Source organism: Macaca mulatta, chromosome 12 (assembly GCF_049350105.2).
Source record: "Macaca mulatta isolate MMU2019108-1 chromosome 12, T2T-MMU8v2.0, whole genome shotgun sequence".
NCBI classification, from domain to species: Eukaryota; Metazoa; Chordata; class Mammalia; order Primates; family Cercopithecidae; genus Macaca; species Macaca mulatta.
In genome coordinates this window covers 62,611,798-62,635,444 of record NC_133417.1, presented here as the reverse complement: position 1 = coordinate 62,635,444, position 23,647 = coordinate 62,611,798, and the positions used below count along the sequence as shown (strand labels likewise).

At 39.0% G+C, this 23,647-nt stretch overlaps 1 protein-coding gene across 14 annotated transcripts in view; it reads left to right on the top strand.

Annotated features, from left to right (window-relative positions):
• Nucleotides 1–23,647, top strand: part of ACVR1 (activin A receptor type 1) — a 140,916-nt gene that overhangs the window by 115,590 nt on the left and 1,679 nt on the right. For all 14 annotated transcript variants that reach the window (XM_077956171.1, XM_015110144.3, XM_015110146.3 and 11 more), the window contains 1 exon segment: nucleotides 23,190–23,320. In XM_077956171.1, the coding sequence (XP_077812297.1) occupies nucleotides 23,190–23,320 (131 nt within the window).

Below are 23,647 nucleotides of genomic sequence, written 5' to 3'. Positions count from 1 at the left end.
TTAACCAATGTCTCTTCATCCCACTGCCATCCTCACCCGTATTCCCCAACCTTCTCAGCTTCTGGTAACTATCATTCTACTCTCTACTACCATGAGATCAACATTTTAGCTCCCATATATGAGTGATAACTGGCTGTATTTGTCTTCTTGTATCTGACTGATTTCATTTAACATAATGACCTCCAGTTCCATCCATGCTGCTGCAAATGACAGGCTTTCATTCTTTTTTGATGGCTGAATACTACTCTATTAATGTATATTTACCACATTTTCTTTATCCGTTCATCCATTGATGGTCTCTTAGGTTGATTCCATATCTTGTATATTGTGAAGAGTGTTGCAATAAATATGGAAATGTAGATATCTCTTTGATATACTGATTTCCTTTGCTTTGGATAAATACCCAGTAGTGAGATTACAGGATCTTATGGTAGCTGTATTTTTAGTTTTTTGAGAAATCTCTATACTGTTTTCTATAATGACCCTATTCGTTTATATTCTCACCAACAGTGTATAAGAGTTCACTTTTCTCTGCATTCTCACCAGCATTTGTTATTTTTTGTCTTTTTGATAGTAGTCATTCTAATTGGGGTAAGATGATATCTCATTGTAGTTTTGACTTGCATTTCTCTGATGATTAGTGATGTTGAGAATTTTTTCATGTACTAGGTGGTCATTTATATGACTTCTTTTGAGAGATGTCTGTTAATGCTCGTATTTTAATGAAATTATTTTTTGTTGTTGTTGTTGAGTTGTTTGAGTTCCTTGTATATTCTAGATGTTAGCCTCCTGTCAGATGAATAGTTTGTAGATATTTTCTCCCATTCTACAGGTTGTCTTTTTGCTCTATTGATTGTTTCCTTTGTTGTATAGAAGCTTTTAAGTTTAATCTCATTTGTCTATTTTTGTTTTTGTTGCCTGTGCTTTAGAGGTCTTAGCCATAAAATCTTTGCCTATACCAGTGTCATCAAGTGCTTCCCCTGTGCTTTCTTCTAGTATTTTTATAGTTCGGGGTCTTAAATTTAAGTCTTTAATTGGTTTTGAGTTGATTTTTTTTTTTCTCTTTTTTTTTTGAGACAGAATCTTGCTCTGTCACCCAGACTGGAGTGCAATGGTACCATCTCGGCTCATTGCAACCTCTGCCTCTGGGGTTCAAGCCTCCTGAGTAGCTGGGATTACAGGTGTGTGCCACCACACGCAGCTAATTTTTTAATATTTTTAGTAGAGACAGGGTTTCAGCATGTTGGCCAGGCTAGTCTCGAACTCCAGACCTCGTGCTCTGCCCACCTTGACCTCCCAAAGTGCTGGGATTACAGGCATGAGCCACTACGCCCGGCCGAGTTGATTTCTTATGTGGTAGGAGATAGGAGTCTGATTTCATTCTTCTGCATATAGCTATCCAATTTTCCCAGCACCATTTATTGAAGAGGGTATCCTTTCCCCAAATTATGTTCTTGGTGCCTTTGTTGAAAAATATGTGGATTTATTTCTGGTTTCACTATTCTGTTCCGTTAGTATGTGTCTGTTTTTATACCAATACCATGCTGTTTTGACTACTATAGTTTGATGTAATATATTTTGAAGTCAGGTAGTGTGATGCTTCCAGCTTTGCTCTTTTTGCTCAGTATTGCTTTGGCTATTTGGAGTCTTTTGTGGATTCATACAAATTTTAGGATTGTTTTCTCTGTTTCTATATAGAATGTCACTTGTATTTTGATAGAGTTTGCTTTGAATCTGTAGACTGCTTTGGGTAGTATGGTCATTTCAACAATATTCATTTTTCCAGTTCATGAGCATGGGATGTCTTTCCATTTGTTTGTATCCTCTTCAACTTTTTTCATCAGTAGTTTTTCTTGTAGAGGTTTTTTACCTCATTGGTTAAATTAATTCTTAGTTTTTTGTTTTTTTTTTTTTTGGTAGGCATTGTAAATGGGATTGCCTTCTTGATTTCTTTTTCAGCCAGTTTGTTATTGGTATATAGAAACAGTACTGATTTTTGTATGTTGATTTTTGTAACCTGTAACTTTACTGAACTTATCAGTTCTAAGATATTTTGGTGAGTTTTAGTTCTTTCTAGATAAAAGATTATGTCATCTGCAAAGGGACAATTTGACTTTCCTTTTTCCATACTGAGTGCCTTTTATTTCTTTGTCTTGCTTGATTGCTCTGGCTAAGGCTTCTACTACTATTTTGAATAAGAATGGTGAAAGTAGGCATTTTTGTCTTGTTCCAGTTCTTAGAGAAAAGGCTTTCAGCTTTTCTCCATTCAGTATAAATTTATCTGTGAGTTTGCTGCATATGGCCCTTATTATGTTGAAGTTTGTATATTCCTTCTATACCTGCCTTGCTGAGAGTTTATATCATGAAGGGATGTTGAATAGATACAGAATTTTTCTGCATCTATTGAGATGATCATAAGGTTTTTGTCTTTGATTCTATTGATGTGATATATCACATTAATTGATTTGCTTATGTTGAACCTTCCTTGCATCCCAAGGATAAATCCCACTTGATCATGATGTGTTATCTTTTTGATGTGTTGTTGGATTCAGTTTGCTTGTATTGTGTTTAAGATTTTTGCATCTATGTTCATTGGGGATATTGGCCTGTAGTTTTCTTTTTTTTGTTGTGGTGTCCTTGTCTGGTTTGGTATCAGGGTAATTCTGGACTCAGAATGAGTTAGGGACAATTCAATGCTCTTCAATTTTTTTGGAATAGTTTGAGAAGAATTGCTGTTAGTTCTACTTAAGTTTGGAAGAGTTCAGCAGTAAAGTCATCCAATCCTGAGGTTTTCTTTATAGGGATACTTTTTATTACTGACTCTATCTTGTTACTTATGGTCTGTTCAGTTTTTAAATTTTCTTTTGGTTCCATCTTGGTAGATTATATCCATTTCCTCTAGGTTTTCCAATTTGTTTGTAATAATCTCTGATGATTTCTGTATTCCTGTGGTGTCGGCTATAATGTCTTCTTTTTTGTTTCCAATTTTATTTACTTGGGTCTTCTCTCCTTGTTTCTTGGTTAGTGTAGTTAACAGTTTATCAGTTTTGTTTACCTTTCCAACAAACTTCTTATTTCATTAATCCTTTGTATGATTATTACTTTTTGGTCTCTATTTTGTTTAGTTTTGCTATGACCTTTCTTACTCTATTAAATTTGGGTTTGGTTTGTTCTTGCTTTTCTAGTTCCTTGAGGCTCATCTTTAGTTTGGACTCTTTCAGCTTTTCTGATGTAGGTGTTTATTGCTACAGACTTATCTGTTATCACTTCTTTTGTTGTATCCCATGGGCTTTGGTATGTTGTGTTTCTGTTTTTATTTGTTTCAAGAATTTTTTTTATTTCCTTCTTAATTTCTTCATTGACCCAGTGGTTGTTCGGGAACATGTTTTTAAATTTCCATGTGTTTGTACAGTTTCCAGAGTTTCTCTTGTTATTGATTTCTAGTTTTATTCCATTTGTTGAGACTTGTTTTGTGGCCTAACATATGGTCTATTCATGTGCTGATGAGAATAATGTGTATTCTGTAGCTGTTGGATAAAATGTTCTGTAAATGCCTGTTAGGTCCATTTGGTCTAAAGTACATTTTAAATCCAATGTTTCTTGGATTTTCTGTCTAGATGATCTGTTCAGTGCTAAGAGTAGGATGTTGAAATCCCCAACTATTATTGTGTTGGAGTCTGTCTCTTTAGGTTTAATAATACTTGCTTTGTATAAAAATGCTCCAGTGTTGGGTGCATATATATCTAGAATCATGATATTCTCTCTCCCTTTATCATTATACAGTTGACCTGGCACATCACAGGTGTGAACTGCATGATTTTTTCAACCACACGTGAACAACAACAAAAATACATTATTTGTGGGATGCAAAACTGAGTATATAGACAGCCTACTTTTTGTATCTGTGGGTTTCACAGGACCAACTGTGGTACTGAGTATGTATATATTTTGGTTTAGACTGGGGTCCTGGAACCAATCCTCCATGTATACTGAGGGACCACAGTATAATGACCTTTTTTGGTCTCTTTTTACAGTTTTTGGCTTAATGTCTATTTCATCTGATACAAGTATAGCTACTTCTGCTTGCTTTTGGTTTTCATTTGCATGGAATATCTTTTTTTATCCCTTCACTTTCAGTCTATATGTGCCTTTACAGGTGAGGTGGGTTTCTTGTAGACATCATGTAGTTGGGTCTTGTTTTTAATCTGTTTAACCAGTCTATATTTTTTAATTGGGGGGACTTAATCTGTTTACATTCAAAATTATTATTTATAGGTGACTAATTGGGGGGATTTAATCTGTTTACATTCAAAATTATTATTTATAGGTGAGAACTTATTTGTCTTTTTATTAATTGTGTTCTGGTTGTTTTGTATATCCTTCATTTCTTCGCCTTTTACTGTTTGTTTTTTTGTGTGTGTGGTTTGTGTATTTTCTCCTTAAATTAGAATTTTTTCTCTTTCTTATTTTTGTGTCTGCTTTACCAGTGTTTTATGCTTTCATGTCTTTTTGTGATGGCATATATCACCCAGATATAGTATTTCCTTATGTGTTTCTTATAGGGCCAGTCTAGTGATGATAAATTCCCTCAGTTTTTGCTTATCTGGGAAATAACTTATTTTTCCTTCATTTAGAAAGGATAGCTTTGTGTTGAGTGTTGAGTGTAGTATTCTTGGCTGACAGTTTTGTTTTTTCTTTCTACATTTGAATATGTCATCCCATTCTCTCTTGGCCCGTGAGATTTCCGCTGAGAAATCCACTGTTAGTCTGATGGAAGTCTTTCATATATGACTTGATGCTTTTCTCTTGCTGTTTTTAGAATTTTCTCTTTGTCATTGACTTTAAAAGTTTGACTATAATGTGCCTTGGACAATACCATTTTGGACTGAATCTTTCTGGGGATCTTTGAGCTTCCTCTATGTGAATGTCTATATATCTCTTGAAAGATGTAGGAAGTTTCAGCTTTTTTGGGGGGGTAGGGATAAGTTTGCTATGCCTTTGCCCATTTATTTGCCTCCTGGAAAACCCAAAATTTGAATATTTGGTTGTATAATGATGTCCCATATATCATGTAGGCTTTGTTCATTCCTCTTTGGTTGAGTGTGTGTTTGACTGGTTATTTCAAAAGACATGTTTTCAAGTTCAGAAATCTTTCTTCTGCTTGATTTAGTCTCTGGATTGCATTTTTAAATTTCCATTCAGGTTGCTGTGAATGCCATTAATTCATTCTTTTTTACAGGTAAGTAGTATTCTATTTTATATATATATATATATATATATATATATATATATATATATATCTCATTATGTATATATATCTCAAATATATATATACACACACGTATATAGATATATATCTATTATATGTGTAGGTAGATAGACAGATATCTCACAATTTCTTATCCACTTGTTGATTCATGGGCATTTGGGCTAGGTACATATTTTTCCAGTTTCAAATTGTGCTGCTATAAATGTGTGTGCAAGTATCTTCTTCGTATAGTGACTTCTTTTCCTCTGGGTAATCAGTAGTGGAATTGCTGAATCAAATTGTAGTTCTACTTTTAGTTCTTTAAGGAATCTCCACAGTGTTTTCCATAGTGGTTGTACTAGTTTATCTTCCCACAAGCAGTGTAGAAGTGTTTCCTTTGCACAGCATCCACGCCAAAATCTGTTATTTTTTGATTTTTTGATTATGGCCATTCTTGCGCGGTAAGTTGGTATCACATTGCGGTTTTGATTTGCATTTCCCTGATCATTAGAGATGTTGAGTATTTTTAAAATATGTTTGTTGACCATTTGTATATCTTCTTTTGAGAATTGTCTATTCATGCCCTTAGCCTACTTTTTGATGAAATGGTTTGTTTTTTTTTTCTTGCTAATTTGTTTGAGTTCCTTGTAGATTCTGAATAATAGTCCTTTGACGGATGTATACATTGTGAAGATTTTCTCCCACTCTGTGGGTTTTCTGTTTACCCTGCTGACTGTTCCTTTTGCTGTGCAGAAGCTATTTAGTTTAATTAAGTCCCACCTATTTATCTTCATTTTTATTGCATTTGCTTTTGGGTTCTTGGTCATGAAGTCTTTTTCTGAGCCAGTGTCTAAAGGGTTTTTCCAATGTTATCTTCTAGAATTTTTATGTTTCAGATCTTAAAGTCCTTGATCGATCTTAACTTTATTTTTATATAAGGTGAAGGATGAGGATCCAGTTTCATTCTCCTACATGTGGCTTGCCAGTTATCCCAGCACCATTTGTTGAATAGGACATCCTTCCCCACTTTATGTTTTTGTTTGCTGTGTCAAAGATCAGTTGGCTGTAAGTATTTGGGTTTATTTCTGGGTTCTCTGTTCTGTTCCATTGGTCTATGTGCCTATTTTTATACCAGTACCACGCTGTTTTGGTGACTATGGCCGTATAGTATAGTTTGAAGTCAGGTAATATATTATTTCCAGATTTGTTCCTTTTGCTTAGTCTTGCTTTGGCTATGTCAGCTTTTTTTTGGTTCCATATACATTTTAGGATTGCTTGTTCTAGTTTTGTGAGGAATGACAGTGGTATTTTTATGAGAATTTCATTGAATTTGTAGATTGCTTTTGGCATTATGGTGACTTTCACAATAATTAGTTCTACCTATCCATGAGCATGGGATATGTTTCCATTCGTTAGTGTCATCTATGATTTCTTTCAGCAGTGTCTTGTAGTTCCTTGTAGAGGTCTTCCCCTTCCTTTGTTAGGTATATTCCTAAGGTATGGTATGGTATTGTATTGTATTGTATTGTATTGTATTGTATTGTATTGTATTGTATTTTTTGCAGCTACTGTAAAAGGGATTGAGTTCTTGATTTGATTCTCAGCTTGGTTGCTGTTGGTGTATAGCAGAACAATTGATCTGTGTACATTAATTTTGCACCCAGAAAATTTAGTAAGTTCTTTTATCAGTTATAGGAGCTTTTTGGAGGAGTCTTTAGGATTTTCTAGGTATACAGTTATATCATCAGCAAACAGTGACAGTTAGACTTCCTCTTTACTGATTTGCATGCCCTTTATTTCTTTGTCTTGTCTGATTGCTCTGGCTAGGACTTCCAGTATTATGTTGAATAGAAGTGGTGAGAGTGGACATCCTTATCTTGTTACAATTCTCAGAGGGAATGCTTTCAACTTTTTCCCTGTTCAGTATTGGCTGTAGGTTTGTCATAGATGACTTTTATTACATTGAGGTATGTCCCTTGTATGCCAGTTTTGTTGAGGGTTTTAATCATAAAGGGATGCTGGATTTTGTCAAATGCTTTTTCTGCATCTATTGAGATGATCATGTGATTTTTGTTTTTATTTCTGTTTATGTGGTGTATCACATTTATTGACTTGCATATATTAAACCATCCCTGCATCCCTGGTATGAAACCCACTTGATCATGGTAGATTATTTTTTGATATGGTGTGGGACTTGGTTCGCTAGTGTTTTGTTAAGGATGTTTGCATCTATGTTCATCAGGGATATTGGTCTGTACTTTTCTTTTTTTGTTATGTTCTTTCTTGGTTTTGGTATTAGGGTGATACTGGTTTTATAGAATGATTTAGGGAAGATTCTTTCTTTCTCTATCTTGCAGAATAGTGTCAGTAAGATTGGTACCAATTCTTTGGATGTCTGATAGAATTCAGCTGTGAATTCATCTGGTCCTGGACTTCTTTTTCATTGGTAATTTTTTAATTACCATTTCAATCTTTCTGCTTGTTATTGGTTTGTTCAGGGTTTCTAATTCTTCCTGGTTTAAGCTAGGAGGATTGTATATTTCCAGGAATTTATCTGTCTCCTCTAGGTTTTCTAGTTTATGCACTTAAAAGTATTCGTAGTAGCCTTGAATGATCTTTTGTATTTCTGTGGTGTTGGTTGTAATATTTCCCATTTCATTTCTAATTGAGCTTATTTGGATCTTCTCTCTTCTTTTCTTGGTTAATCTTGCTAATGGTGTATCAATTTTATTTATCTTTTCAGAGAACCAGCTTTTTGTTTAATTTATCTTTCGTATTTTTTGTTTTGATTTCATTTAGTTCTGCTCTGATCTTGGTTATTTCTTCTGCTGGGTTTGAGTTTGGTTTGTTCTTGTTTTTCTAGTTCCTTGAGGTGAGGCTTTAGATTGCCTGTTTGTGCTCTTTCAGATGTTTTGATGTATGCATTTAAGGCTATGAACTTTCCTCTTAGCACTGCCTTTGCTCTATTCCAGAGGTTTTGTTAGATTGTGTCACTATTATCATTCAGTTCAAAAAATGTTTAATTTCCATCTTGATTTCATTGTTGACCCAGTGATCATTCAGGAGCAGGCAATTTAATTTCCATCTATTTGCATGGTTTTGAAGGTTCCTTCTGGAGTTGAATTTCCAATTTTATTTCACTGTGGTCTGAGAGAATACTTGATGTAATTTCAGTTTTCTTAAGTTCATTGAGACTTGTTTTGTGGCCTATCATATGGTCTATCTTGGAGAAAGTTCCCTGCGTTGATGAATAGAATGGATATTCTGTAGTTGTTGGGTAGAATGTTCTGTAAATACGTTAAGTCCATTTGTTCTACGGTATAGTTTAAATCCATTGTTTCTTTCTTATCTTTCTGTCTTGACCTGTCTAGTGCTATCAGTGGAGTATTGAAGTCCCTCACTATTATTGTGTTGCTGTCTGTCTCATTTCTTAGGTCTAGTAATAATTGTTTTATAAATCTGCTAGCTCCAGTGTTAGGTGCATATATGTTTAGGATTGTGATATTTTCCTGCTGGACAAGGCTTTTATTTTGAGATGGAGTCTCGCTCTGTCACCTAGGTTGGAGTGCAGTGGTGTGATCTTGGCCCACTGCAACCTCCACCTCCCAGGTTCAAGCGATTCTCCTGCCTCAGCCTCCTGAGTAGCTGGGATTACAGGCACCCACCACCACGCCTGGCTAATTTTTGTATTTTTAGGAGAGACGGGGTTTCACCATTTTGACCAGGCCAGTGTCAAACTCCTGACCTTGTGATCTGCCCACCTTCGCCTCCCAAAGTGTTGGGATTACAGGCGTGAGCCACCACGCCCGGCTGACAAGGCCTTTTATCATTATTTAGTGTTCCTCTTGTCTTTTTAAAATGCTGTTGCTTTAAAGTTTGTTTTGTCTGATATAAGAATAGCTACCCTTGCTCGCTATTGGTATCCATTTGCATGGAATATCTTTTTGACCCCTTTAAGTTTATTTGAGTCCTTATGTGTTAGGTGAGTCTCTTGAAGGCAGCAGATAGTTGTTTGGTGAATTCTTACCTATTCTGCAATTCTGTATCTTTTCAGTGGAGCATTTAGGCCATTTACATTCAGCATTAGTATTGAGATATGAGGTGCTATTCCTATTCGTCATGCTATTTGTTGCCTGAATACCTTGGTTTCTTAAAAATGTATTTATTGTATTTTTTTATAGGTCCTGTGAGATTCGTGTTTTAAAGAGGTTCCGTTTTGCTGTGTTTCCAGGATTTGTTTCATGATTTAGAGCTCCTTTTAGCAGTTCTTGTTAGTGCTGACTTGGTAGTGGTGAATTCTGTCAGCATTTGTTTATCTGAAAAAGACCGAATTTTTCCTTCATTTATCAGTCTCAGTTTCAGGGCATACAAAATTATTGGCTCATAATTGTTTTGTTTAAGGAGGCTGAAGATAGGGCCCCAATCCCTTCTAGCTTGTGGAGTCTCTGCTGAGAAATCTGCTGTTAATCTGATAGGTCTTGTATCATTTTTTGGATTTTCTTAAGTTGAACTTCACCTTTCTCTGGTGCCTCCTTGATTAGCTTAATAATAGACCTGAATTCTTTTTCTGGCAATTCAGGGATTTCTTCTTGGTTTGGATCCAGTGCTGGTGAGCTAGTGTGATTTTTGGGGGTCGTTAAAGAACCTTGTTTTGTCATATTACTAGAATTGTTTTGCTGATTCTTTCTCATTTGGATAGGCTGTGTCAGAGGGAAGGTTTAGGACTCAAGGCTGCTGTTCAGATTCTTTCGTCCCACAGGGTGCTGCTTTTATGTAGTACTCTCCCCCTTTTCCTCGGGATGTGGCTTTCTGAGAGCCGAACTGTAGTGATTATTTCTCTTCTGGATCTAGCCACCCACACACGGCTACCAGTATCCAGGGTGGTATTGGGGGGTGTCTTCACAGAGTCCTGTGATGTGAACTGTCTTCAGGTCTCTCAACCATGGATACCGGCACCTGCTGTGGTGGATGTGGCAGGGGAGTGAAGTCGACTCTGTGAGGGTCTTTAATTGTAGTTGTTTGATGTGCTAGTTTTGTGTAGGTTGGCCTCCTGCCAGGAGGTGGCGCTTTCAAGAGAGTATTAGCTATGGTAGTATAGGGGAGGATCAGGTGGTGGGCAGGGCCATAGAACTCCCAAGAGAATATGACCTTTATCTTCAGCTACCAGGATGAGTAGAGAAAGACCATCAGCTAGGGTCAGGGTTAGGCGTGTCTGAACTCAGACTCTCCTTGGGTGGTGCTTGCTGTGGCTGCTGTGGGGAATGGGGTTGTGGTTCCCATGTCAGTGGAGTTATGTTCCCAGTATTATGGCTGCCTCTGCTGTGTCATGCAGGTTGTCAGGGAAGTAGGGGAAAGCCAGCAGTTATAGGCCTCACCCAGCTCCCACGCAACCCAAAAGGCACGTCTCACTCCCACCATGCTCCCCACCCCCTCAACAGCACCAAGTTTGTTTCCAGGCAGTGGGCCAGCAGGGCTGAGAACTTGCTTCAGGCTACCAGCTTCCCGGCTGAGGAAGCAAGCAGGGCTTGCATGCCTTCCCACCTGTCGAGTCTTGACACCAGATTCATGTCCTCCCCTGAGTTCGGGCAAGGAAACTGCATTCGGTTGGAATTTTTACAGAGTTCAGCTGGAGGTTTCCTTCTCCCTGTGGTCTTTTCCCAGTTCCTCCGGCAGCCGTTCCCAAGGACCACTGTAAGGCAAGTCAGAAATGGCTCCCCCAGGGACCGAGAGCCCATAGGGCATTTCCCGCTACTTCCCGTGCCCCTGTATTTCATTCAGCTCTCTAAATTGTTTCAGCTCCAGGTAAGGTCAAATCCTTCTTCCATAATCTGGATCTTCAGATTCCCCAGTGAGAGTGTGTGTTTGGGGGTGGACAGTCAGTCCTCCTTTCCCACTTTCATAGTTTGGGCCCTCAGAGTATTTGGGCTGTCTCCCAGGTCCTGCAGGAGCAATCCCCTTCCTTCAAAGGGTCCGTTGATTCTTTCAGATTTCCTGGTATATTCCTGGAGTAGTTATTGGAGCAAAGGTTTACGGTCCGAGTCTCCATACGTTGTTCTGTCCGTCTGAGTGGGAGCTGCAATTTAGTCATGCCTCCTATCTGCCATCTTTTCCTCAACCTCTTTGATTTTTTTAATGATACCTATTTCTTTGTTGAGTTTGCCACAGATTGTGAATTGTTTTTCCAATTTCTTTGTGTATTTTTAGCATGTGTTCTCTGATACCTCACTGAGCTTCTTTAATATTGTTTTGAATTTTTTTCAGGCATTTTACCTAGTTTTTCTTCATTGGAATCTGTTGCTAGAGACTTACTGTGTTCCTTTACTGTGTCATATTTCCTTATTTTTTTCATGTTCTTTGTGTCTTTACATTGATATCAGCACATCTAGTGTAACCTTTGTTTCTCCCAATTTTATGGTTTGGTTTTTGTAGGCAAAGACTATTTCCTATATTGGGTTGGTAGGGTGCTTTGATTCTGGGTAGGTTCACTCGTGTAGTATCCGTATGATTACTTCAACTGTTACTGGCGCCAGTAGTGTCTGTGAGTCTTTTTTAGTTTAGGCTGAGATTAATGGAGGCTGTGGTGAGGCTTTTCTTGGGATGGGGATGCCAGGAAGACTGGTCCTTGGGACAAGTGGTTGTGGCAGCAAGCCAGGCATGCTGGTCCTTTGCTTCTCGGTGGCATATATGAGCCCAATGGAATCAAGTCCAATGGACTAATCCTTGTGTCTCCAGGCATCTTGCTTAGGGTCCAGCAGTGGCAGCAGTGGGTTAGGTAGACAGGCCGGTCATCAGGCTTCTGGGTGGCTTGTGTGGCATTGATGATGGCAGTAGTGGAATGGGCCAGCCATTGGGCCTCCAGGCAGCAAGCTTGGGTACCAGCCAACTGGGAAGGCCGGTCGCTAGGTCCCCAGGAGGCATGCGCAGGCTCCAGTGGTGACCAGCAGGGCAGGTCACTCCCTAGGCTGTCAGATGATGTGTGTGCGGGTGCTGGCAGGGTGGATGGGCTCATCCTCAATCCCCCAGAAGGTATACACACACACTGGTGGTGGCAGGGGGCTGAGCAGACAATCCCTAGGCCCCCAGATGATGCATATGGGCCCTGACAGGGGCAGCACTGGGTGGGATGAACCTGTCCTCAGGCCTCCCATTGGTGCACATGAGTACAGGCTGTGATGGGTGGCGCAAGTTGATCCCTAGACCCTTGGAAGTTGTGCTTAGGCACTGCAAGTGGTGACTCTTGGTGGAGGAAACCTTTCTTCAGACCTCCAGATGGCATGCTTGGGCCCTAGTGGTGAGTGGGGCAGGCCTGTTTTCAGACCCCTCTGATCGTGCCTATAGACATCAGGGATAGTGGGTGGACTGGTTCGTATTTCATTCTTGTCTTCCTCCATCTTCCTATTTTACCTTTCTTCCCACCCTCCTTACTTTTTTGCTCTTCTCACAAGGAAGTTTTAACTTGAGGAGAATGATCAAGTAAATCTAAGGGTGAATTCTGCTATTTTTTATGTGTTTTTACTTGTTGAGTTTGGATTGTTGAGAAAAGGCTCAATTTTTGCACTCAGAAGTCACTTATTTATAATGAGCAGACTGTACCTACTGAACAAGTCAAATTTAAATGCAGGAAGCCCTGGATAGATGGCCTATGTTGATCTGCTTATAAGTAGTTTTATTAAATGGTGATGCCTTAGCAGTTAAAGAAGCACTTGTCATTTTTAACCTGTGTTCCCTACAGTGCGCTCTCACCCTTGCCTTTCATGTACCCAAATCAGCCACAAATATACTGTTGAACTTTACTTTCAGTACATTGTATTCTGAAAGCACTAAGTATACTCTTTCAAATTGGGCATGCCCCAACTACCCACAAAGTGGTTTTTATAGCAAAATCCCTTGAATTAACTAGATGAACCTCTTCATATCTTCACAACTGAAAATCTTATTTCACAGAGCATGTGTCTGAAACTATTCCAGGAAAACAGAAGAAAATGCCATATATTTAGATTAATGTTCATTTCCAAAAGATGCTTTACATTTTAGCCTCCTGTGACCCATTGGAATCCTGGATTTGAAGAAATAATGCATGAAGTCTCTAATAGCTGTTTTCCATTCCACGTTCCACTGATGTTTTCTTCCAAGGATTGAGGTTTGTGGGACAATCATAGTTTTCGTGAATAGCACAGCCAGAGATGAGGACTTTCTGTGAGGTAGTGGAATTGGGTAATTTATATAGTTTTAGTGTACAATAATTAAAATTGGCATGCCTTTAGGTGGCTTTTTTTCCTAATAGCAGAGTGGATCTGCTTTGAACAAACCATCTGAGGATATCAAAGTAAGTGTTCAGATTAAACATACATGGATTGTAAATTGACAGTTCTTTTTCTTTTTTTTTTTTATATGAACGTTTTCTTGGTAATTGTTTCTCAACCATTGGGAGCTGCTGCCTTGCAGTTTGTGCCCTTGATGCCCCTTGAGAATTGTTTGCAACAGAGAAATTGTTTTGCAGATTTATAAAGTTCTGAACTTTGCCTGAAATTGCACATCAGCTTCATTTCCTCACCCCCTCCCCAATCATTCTTGAACACCTTCAGACTGAAAATTTTAATTCTGATTAGTTTATCTTAACAAACAATTTAGAGAAGGACTGGTGTCCAAATAAACTGTGTGATGTGGAACTTGCCCCAGATGAAGAGGAAGTTGGCGTTCCATAGCTAGACAGTAGCATTTCCAGCTGTGGGGGTGCCGGAGCTGAGCCAAGCAGGCCTGCTCAGCAGAGACTTGGGATTCAGGCTTTGTAAGAACTCATGTTGCAAACCCGCTCCCTGTGTTGCAGGCATAAACCCAAGTGGCTTTTAAAGATCAGCTGTGATTAATAGTAGTCAGTTTGAAGTCAGAGTCATCAGTTTAAAATTTAGCTCAACAAATGGTGGCTTGCTTGGTAGTGCCTGTGTTTAACATTATTTTGGGGGGGGGGGGAAAGGAAGGTAGAGGAAGGGAGAATGTTTTGATTGTTTTCTGATTTATTGATCTCTCCCTTGCATCATCACCAAGACTGTTAACTAGTTCCCAGAATGTTGTGGGTTGAGCTTCTGTGCTGTGATGTGGTTTGATTTTTTTAGAGGGGCGGTAAGGGTATCTCCTGTCTCATTTAAAATTATCTACTGTCCTTTGGCAATGACTAATTTGATATTTTCTCTTTTTGTTCTCTGTTCTCTCTTCTATGAACATTCACGTGTGTACACACACAATGTATACTCCCTCACCCACAAATCAGTTTATCTAAACTTAAACCTGTAAGTATTCAATGCTGCTTGCAAACCTGTTTTTACTACTGTTAATCTTTTAATTATTACTTTCCCAAAACAGAAAAAAATGAGTAGAAAGAGAAATTTTGCCTTCAAATTTCAACATTTACATATTTTTCTACTTCTGTATGCACTCATTTTAAAAATGTAGCTGTAATCATATATAGATATAATTCCATATCATCTTTTTTATTCGTGCTTTTTAAATGTTGCTGAATAGTCTGTTTTTATTTTAAATGGTCACATGACATCTTATTAGCTTAACTATTTCCATATTGTTAGATATCCCGTTTCTACCATTTGGGGCTTATTGTAGACATTTTTGTGCATATGATGATTTCGTTTGGGGAACTGATTCTGAATCTGAAAAGAAGTAGACTTAATAGGTCAAAGAATATGGGTGTTTTTATGGCTTGACACATATTGCCAAGTTGCTTTTCATAACAGCTGTACTAATTTACAATGTCCCCCATACCCCAGGGTGTGATGTACCTATTTCATTTTCTTACCAGCTTTAGGAACTGTCATTAAAAGAATATATATTTTTGAAATTATTGCATATAAAATGTATCTCATTTAAATATATGAATATTTTCGGTGAGGAAGGTCATTATAATGATATATCCTTTGAGTTTCTGAATCCATTATAAAAATTGATGACCAGATAGTTCTCTTGGAGTACTGTGATCCTCAAGTGAACCATGAGCATAAAGATATGTTGCATTTTTTATTTTTTATTGGAGTTTTACATTTGTTTGCTACTAATAATAAACCTCATGCTGTTTCTTTACAGGAAATGAGAGTTGAGTCCATTTTTGCATCTGAACATTTCTCAATAATGTCCTTTGGAATTTACTTTTGGTGTTTAATTTGACATTGAATTTGGAATTGGTAGGAAAGAAAATGGTTTTCTTCCCTTCCCTGTGTGAATTTTCTATATGAACTTAAGGCAGGGGTTCACTTGGATCAATAGTTTTTAAATTGGAATGTGCGTCACAGTCACCCAGAGTGCTTAAGACACAGATTCCTGGGGCCCAGCCCCAGCATTTCTGATTTAGTAGTTCTAAGGTAAGAAAATGTGATGCCAAGGCTCCCATCCAAATACACACTAGGGTTTTTGAAAAAAGACAGTGTGCCCAGATTGAATAGAGAAGTACCAATTTGGTTGGACATGTTAGCGTGATGTGCTTCTGTCTTCCTTGCTGTGGTTCTCCTAGGGCCATTGCACTGCACACAGAAGAAGCCTGTGTGAAGAGTGCCCTCTAGAACTGTGTGGGGTTTGTGCTGGGTCTGTGGGAGGCAGTGAAATGGAATCACTAACATTCCAGGGTCTGACGTCATACTCTCTGATCAGTGACTTACATCAGTTTCGTTATTAAAATATATATATGTATATCTACTTTAAGGGGTTATGGTGATTAAAACGAGATCATATATGTAAAGCATCCTGTGTGTCTGGCATAAGAAAGTGCTTTGGTCTGGTTTCCTTTCCACGGAAAATGGGTGATGAAGGCCACCCAGGAGCTTGCAGATCACAGTGGCCATCTTCTGCCTCTTGTTTTGCTACCTCTTGGCCCTGCTACATTTGTTTCCCCTCTTCACTGCCCACAGGAAGGCTCTGTGGACATATTCTTGTTTCACTATTACTGGCTTTGGTTATTTTATGATGGAATCCAGGGTTAAAATGTGTCAAAAACCACTTGTATCTCATAGAAAAATCCTTGCTGGCCAAGCTGCGCCTTTTATGGGGTGGGGGCTAGGACATACTTGTTAGAATAAGCTTATATTTGGTGCACTTACTTTGAAAAAAGAACCTCTTCTAATGAATCTTTGAGCCAGCCAGGGAGCTGCTTGTGTGCTTCTGCTCCTAAGTGCAATGGGGCTTGTGTATGGAAACCATGACAACTCTTATTTTTGTCAGCAACTCAATATTCAACATGTTTCATGACGTTAATTACCTACTTTTGTGTGTATTAAGGTTTGCATAAGAGGATGAATCGTATTAGGGCCAATTTTTCATATTCATTAATTTCAGTTTTGTTTGTTTTTTTTGTTTTGTTTTGGTTTTAACATTTAGGATGTGACTGGGGGCAGGAATATGGAGTTAGAGTGGGAGGGAAGAATTATTTTCCCCCTGACTTCCTGGAATTTCATATCCCTGATTTAGAGATCCAGAACAGAGGAGAGTGGTCAGCTAACCTCATGACAAAATAAATTGAAGGCTGCAAAAGTTTATTGGCTGCTGTTTACTGACTAGTAGTCTCTTTTCCTTGACACACCTCTAAAAGCAGTCTTCCACCAAGACAAATATCTGTATCATAAGCCTTATAACAGCTACAACATTCAGTGAATGATACATTTTTCTGAAGAAGCCTTCCTTCAGAGCTACCAAATGTTTGGAACTCTTGTGGTACTCCTCTCTGTCTCGGTTTTGGAGGTATGCAAGCTCTAAGGCTGTCTTGTTCATAGTTTAACTCAGGGAATAGCCATGCAGCGTCTCTAGGCTTTTTGCCCTCTCCTTTGGCAATTTACAGTAATATTGACACATGTTTTTAGTAGGGTCCAACTACACAGTAATCTATAAACCATTTACTTTTGCTACATCGATGAGAATTCCAACAATAGAAATTAATTTTATAATTTTAACAGATTCCTGAGAATGCAGTTAGTTTGGACTTTGAGTAATGTACATGGTTCCATAAGCCCATGAATTACAATGGGCTAGAGGGGCAGGACACAGCTGTCACAGCATGTACTTTACCCAGCATGGGACAAGGCTGTCTTTCCAACTCCTGCTTTCAGGAAGAAGTGCCTGCCATGAGTTACAGGAATGCCTGAGGTACTGATTCTCATAACCCTCTGGCAGTGCGGCAGGGCCGAGGGGCCAGAACTCGGGCTGTCATCCCCTCTGCCAGGAACAACCTCATCCATTTATTCATCAGTCGTATTTTATCTGTGCCATAGGGTGAGAAATATCTCGAAGCCCTCTTGTGAGGTCTGTTAGGTGAAGTAACACAAATATTGGATATACCTTTTTGAATCATGTCTCACCAGGAAGAATGATGCCTTTCTGTGAACTCAGTGTTTCCCAAGATTCATCCATTCATTCATTCCTACTACCCTCATCATTTTTTTTCCATATCCAGATGCTACTTTGTACCATCATTTACAGAATCTTTTCCTTCAAATTGGCTCTTTTTGAAGTTAATTTTGTTTTGAAAGGAAATTATTATCACTGCTGGAAATGGAAAACCAGTATCACATGGCATAAAATGGAAGGTAACTATGAAAATAAATGTGTAACTAATGAAATGAAGAAGTTTAGTCCATGAACCATACCAAATTTTCTCACGTGCCACACCTGAAGGAAACACTATTCACTTATAGTCCTCTCAGATGCCAGATATGGGCCATTTTCTTTTTTTCCCTCTCGAAAATAGTGTACTTCTAATGTTCTGTTCTCTGAAGGATTTCAGCACTTCTGTAGGAGTTAATTGTTAAAAATAGCTCTCTGTATGGATATACATGCCAGAGAGTCTGTCCTCATTACCTGGATATCTGATGTGACTACCCAAGTTGGAGGGGATGTCACATAAAATGTAGGGTATGCTATTACCTTTATAAAATGTTAGAAGTTCCAAATTTGGCAAATGCATCTAACCTTGAGAGTTTTGAAAAAGGATTGTGGACATATATAATCAACATGTATTTGTGTATTTAGTATCTGTAATACACTAGATGTGTGTTAGACTCAAGCACTTGAGCAAAGTAACCCCCAGAATATCTGATTAAAAGGTGCTTACATTCTTGTTGAAGAGTCAAATTATTATAAATAAATAGATCAAGCCACTGCGGTTGAGGTATATAGGAAGGTGACGGAGTATGGGGGTGAGGGCACTGAACTTCATTTAGGCCCCTGCGTTGTGGTAGCAGGATGGAAGAGTCTTCTTAGAAGGTGAGAAGCATGAACTGAGTCATCCGTGGACTGAATAAGAACATAGTTGGACAAGCTTGGGAGGATGTGATGCAGGTGGGAATGAGAAATAAAACTTGACCACGGTGACAATTGGTATGTCAGACAAAAGGTAGAGCTGAAGGATCCCATAAAGGTGCCCTATTGATGGAACTACAAGTAATTCTGGTGTGGCTGATGTCCACGTATGTGAAGGACAGTGGTGGGGAATGGACTTTAGTGGGAAAGGAGTGGGCTCCCATGGACAGCACTGATGGAATACATGCAGAGGAGGGGCATGGTGAGCTCCTTTCTCAACTTTCTCCTACAGATCTCACTGAGGGCAGTGGGATAGGGTGGAGGTTGGCAGGGAAGGACCGACGTAGAGAAACCCGTGTGTCCCACATGCAGCTGTCAAGTGGAAAGAAAGTGGGTGTCTAGTTCAGTACCTCGGGGGCAAGATCTTGAGGAAGGACTTGTTTCTGGACATTTGTGAGGCCACTGGTGTTTCATGCTTTTTGAAGTGCATATCTAGGACATATTTGATCTGCACGTTGGCTTTGTGATGTGTGCTTTAAAGGTATTGGAAAACTAAGGCCTGGCAGCTAAGGGGTTTACTCAGAGCCATATAGCAAACCAATGGGAGGGATATTGGTTGATGAAGATAGGCTTACCCCAGAAAAGAGAAAACTTTCACCTAGACATATGCCCAGGAAAAAACTATTGTATAAATCAGACACCCCTGTCAAAAGTTGTGGGGGAGTAGGTTATGAATAACGTTTTTGATTTCTTTCTCGTGGCCCTTTGAGTCACGCTGGCCGCCTTACATGGGAGGCGAGGCCTGGCTCAGTCTGTTCCGTCCCTGGCCACCATTTAAGAGCGCCTCTTCCCCTGCCTTCCTGTGTCGTTTGTTGTTTGTACTGCTCATTTGGCACTTGAAATGCTTTGTATTTTTAGTTACTTGCCTGAATTCATGCTGTGCTCTTTGCTGGCTCACGATTTGGCAGTAACTTCTTGGGTGCTGCCTCTAAAGGACTTAGAGTTCACTTTTTTGCCTGGCTTCGCTGATTATCACTTTCTGGCAGAAATGAGGCACTGTTGTAAATCAGTTATTTCCTACCTTGACAACATGCATCACCTCACAGCCTGGCCTCACCTCCTGTCTCCTTCTTCTCCCCCGGCTCTCCTGCCACCACATGCACCCATTTCAGCCCCAGAGAACTTCTCTCCATCTCTCCAACATCAGAGGATGGTTTGTCAGTTCTTGTCCTTGCCCCATAGCCTCCCTCTGCCTGGAATGCACCCACTCCGTGGGGGTTTCTCTTCCCTGTCATCTTTTCTGCCTTGCAAACTCTTGATCTTTCCATTCTGCCCATGTCCCACTTCCCTCCTGGAAAGCTTACCCGTGCTTCCACGGCACCCAGTTTATATATGGGGACTTGGGATACCATGGAGGTGTTTTCTCCTGTGAGCACTGCCAAGTGCCACTGTCCCTCCCCACCCTCTTCTCTGTGATCTTCCCTCTATAGCTAGTCTGTAATTTTTTTTCTTTCACCTTTCTCATTAGTCTCATCACCAACACTGCATCTTCTTCTTTTCTTTCTTTTTTTTTTTTTTTTTTGGAGACAGAATCTTTGTCACTAGGCTGGAGTGCAGTGGCATTATCTCTGCTCACTGCAACCTCCACCTCCCAGGTTCAAGCGATTCTCCTGCCTCAGCCTCCTGAGTAGCCTGGACTACAGACGCATGCCACCACACCCAGCTAATTTTTGTGTTTTTAGTAGAGACAGGGTTTCACCATATTGCCAGGATGGTCTTGATTTCTTGACCTTGTGATCCACCCACCTCGGCCTCCCAAAGTGCTGGAATTACAGGCATGAGCCACTGTTTTTTTTAATTTTTTTTTTTATCCCTCCTGCCAAGCACAGTCTCGGGCACACACAGCTAATCAAAATGATCATTGAGAATTTAGGATCTCAAAGTGAAAGTAGAATGAGAATTTCTAATATAGTTTTGCCTTTCAAGATATAAAATAAATGGGTGAAAAACATATTTTGAGGTTCTTTTTGACAAGATTTCCATTGTCTAAGGGAAAAAAAAATGAGAGATTTGTCCTGCTTTTCCACTAGATTTTGATTTCCTTGGAAAACAAGAGCATGTCTTATGTTTTTATCACTCTCAGCATTTAATATGGCATCCCACCATAGTAGTAATGCACTGTCAACTGATTTATTGCTTTCCTTGATCAGAGGGAGTTCCTAGTGACTGTTCGAGCTTAATCCCAGGTTTATTTTATTTTGGAGAAGCATGGCCAGCGTCAGGTGAAAACAATCAACAGTTGGCCAATGATTGAGGAAAAAGAGGCTTGACTAAGTCCCAGGGATAATCAATTAAATGGTCTTTTAAAAATACTTGACTCCTTTTATTAAAACATGGGGGCATTTAATAAAATTAAAACATGGGAAACGGAAACACAAGGGTAAATTTCAGCTTTGTATAGTGAAATTCATTGTTTGGTATCACCAGATCTCATGTTTTAAAAATCCAGCCATGCTTTGTTTTCTTTTGCATTTATAGAAAACTTCAACTTTGTGTTACTGTTCACATTCACATAACCCTTCCTAAGCTCAACAGGTAAATTACTCCAAATAGATGGCTGTTATGCTAGATATTTAAATATTAAGGTAGGCTATTAAATATACTCTCTTTCAGAAAAATTGAGAGATGGTGAAGAGCACATGTGTTACTGTTTTCTGTAAATTCTTGTGACCCTAGAAAACATATAAAATATCTCTCTGGGTCCATGTTCAGCTGTATTTTAGATGGTGTCTGTTAGTACTGAAAATAATTAAAAGATATTTGTTTGAATGCTTCCTGGGATTCTTACAGGAGAAGAAGGGCCTCTAAGATGAGGTGTTCCAAGACTTCTGAGAGTAGCAGTTTATACCCAATATGACCTGTTTATGATTTGCTAGGAAGGTTTTAATCCACTGACTGATATGCATTTCAAATGCAGTTACACAAGGTGGGTAAGCTATTTGGAATTAACTAGTTTTTTGTTTTGTTTTTTTTCTTGGGAGACAGAATCTCACTCTGTCACCCAGGCTGGAGTGCAGTGGTGTGACCTTGGCTCATTGCAACATCCACCTCTCGGGTTCAAGCGAATCTTGTGCCTCAGCCTCCTGAGTTAGCTGGAACTACAGGCATGCGCCACTACACCCAGCTACTTTTTGTACTTTTAGTAGAGACAGGGTCTTGCCATGTTGCCCAGGCTTGTCTCGAACCCTGACATCAAGTGGTCCACCCGCCTTGGCCTCCCTAAGTGCTGAGATTACAGGCATGAACCACCACACCCAGCCTAGATTTTTAAAAAATATAATTTAGACTAGTTTCCATCTCAAATATAAACCTTTATTTAGCCAAATTTGTGAAGTTTTAAAAAGATGTATAGTATTTCTTGAAAAGATGCTCTTTATCATAGCTAATGTTTTGCATAAATGGTTTGTATTTGTATGGAATTTGTAAGAATGGATTCCCACTGTTAGTAATTTCTATGATAAATGAAAAGGGAATTGAAGCTTTTCAGGTGGCTTCTAGGAACTAGAACAACTGAATTACAACTTTCCTCACTGTCTCCTTCTGTCCCCTCCAACAACTTTTTAGGTGTTTAGGAATAGAAGAAAGACCCGGAGGAAGAAAAGAGAGCAGTAAACCAAGTTATTACCTCATTGTTTGAACCCTTTGTTGAGGGAAAAGAAATAATAGATGTCTTGGTTTTATGTCTATGAAGGGGAAGAATCCATTTTCTAATTCCAAATAATGAAGTTAAACATTTTTCTGTTTAAGGAGTTGATATAATTCTGCTGGAAAAGAAAAGGTTTCCAGGCCACTGGAAATCATGCAGGGGCAGAAGCTGAAATTAGCTACTTTTCACATTTGCTTTTGGGCAGAGGAAGAGCTCATTATTTATCCGTCTTTTCCTCTGCCTTCCCACGTGGCTATCCTCTTTACATTTTATTTTATGCCTTCAGTATGATTTTAAATAATAGAACCATCAGTCAGACAGCTGTGCCTGGCAGTTAGCGGGTACTCAGTACATGTAGAATGAATTAATGAGGAAATGAGTATTTCCTATTATATTATTTGCATCCCTCCTAATGGAAGAGATTAATGTATAACAATGTTTTTCTTAACAATATTTTTATAACAAAAAAGGGGTATTTTGATGATGGTCTTGGTTTATTACTCCCTAGCTCTGGTTTGTGGACAACTTTTTATTTCTATTTATGGTTGGAAGCCACTAGATTCATGTGCTTTCCCCAGGTGGCTTGGGTGTTTCTGATCACCAAAGGAATTTTTGTTCTATGTCTTCAGTGCCCTGTTGGGCATTACAGGGCTGTTAATATACACTGTGGGAGAATTTTGCTAATAGTTATGATTACATGAGAAGTTTTCACGTATTTCCTTCTAACAATTATCCTTCTTCCAATACCCTGCAGGGTGTATATTTATTGCCTTTTTCTCTGCCTGTTTTAGGACCTACCTTTAGCTTCCAGGACTGCCCTGAGGTATGAGGAAGGTGATTAGTATTTTCTTCTGTCACATTATAACCTGTGACACCCATCAATGAAATCTTGGGGGATCCTGTACTCTCTTGCTAACCCAACACAATTCTTGTCCTTGTGTGCAGGTATAGTGGAGGATTATAAGCCACCGTTCTACGACGTGGTTCCCAATGACCCAAGTTTTGAAGATATGAGGAAAGTAGTCTGTGTGGATCAACAAAGGCCAAACATACCCAACAGATGGTTCTCAGACCCGGTAAGAATGCCAGTTTCTCAGTTTTAGAGCTCTTTTCCATTGTTTGCTATTTGTTTCCTTTTGAGTTTCAACTGGTATAGCATCTGAGTGATCTGTCCTGTGTATCTGTTGTTTTCTCTTCCTATTTTATGTGGAAGGGTTTAGATCTAGTAGAGGAAGCTCAGACAAATACTCCCATTCTCGAAGAAGCCATATCTGATAGGGGTTGCTAGTGAATGACAATATTTGTAAGAATTTCTATGAATGGGCAGCTCCAAGAATTGGGAGACTCATGACTACCGCTACTAGCCCTAAGACTGCAGTTTCATATGTAAACCAAGAGACTTT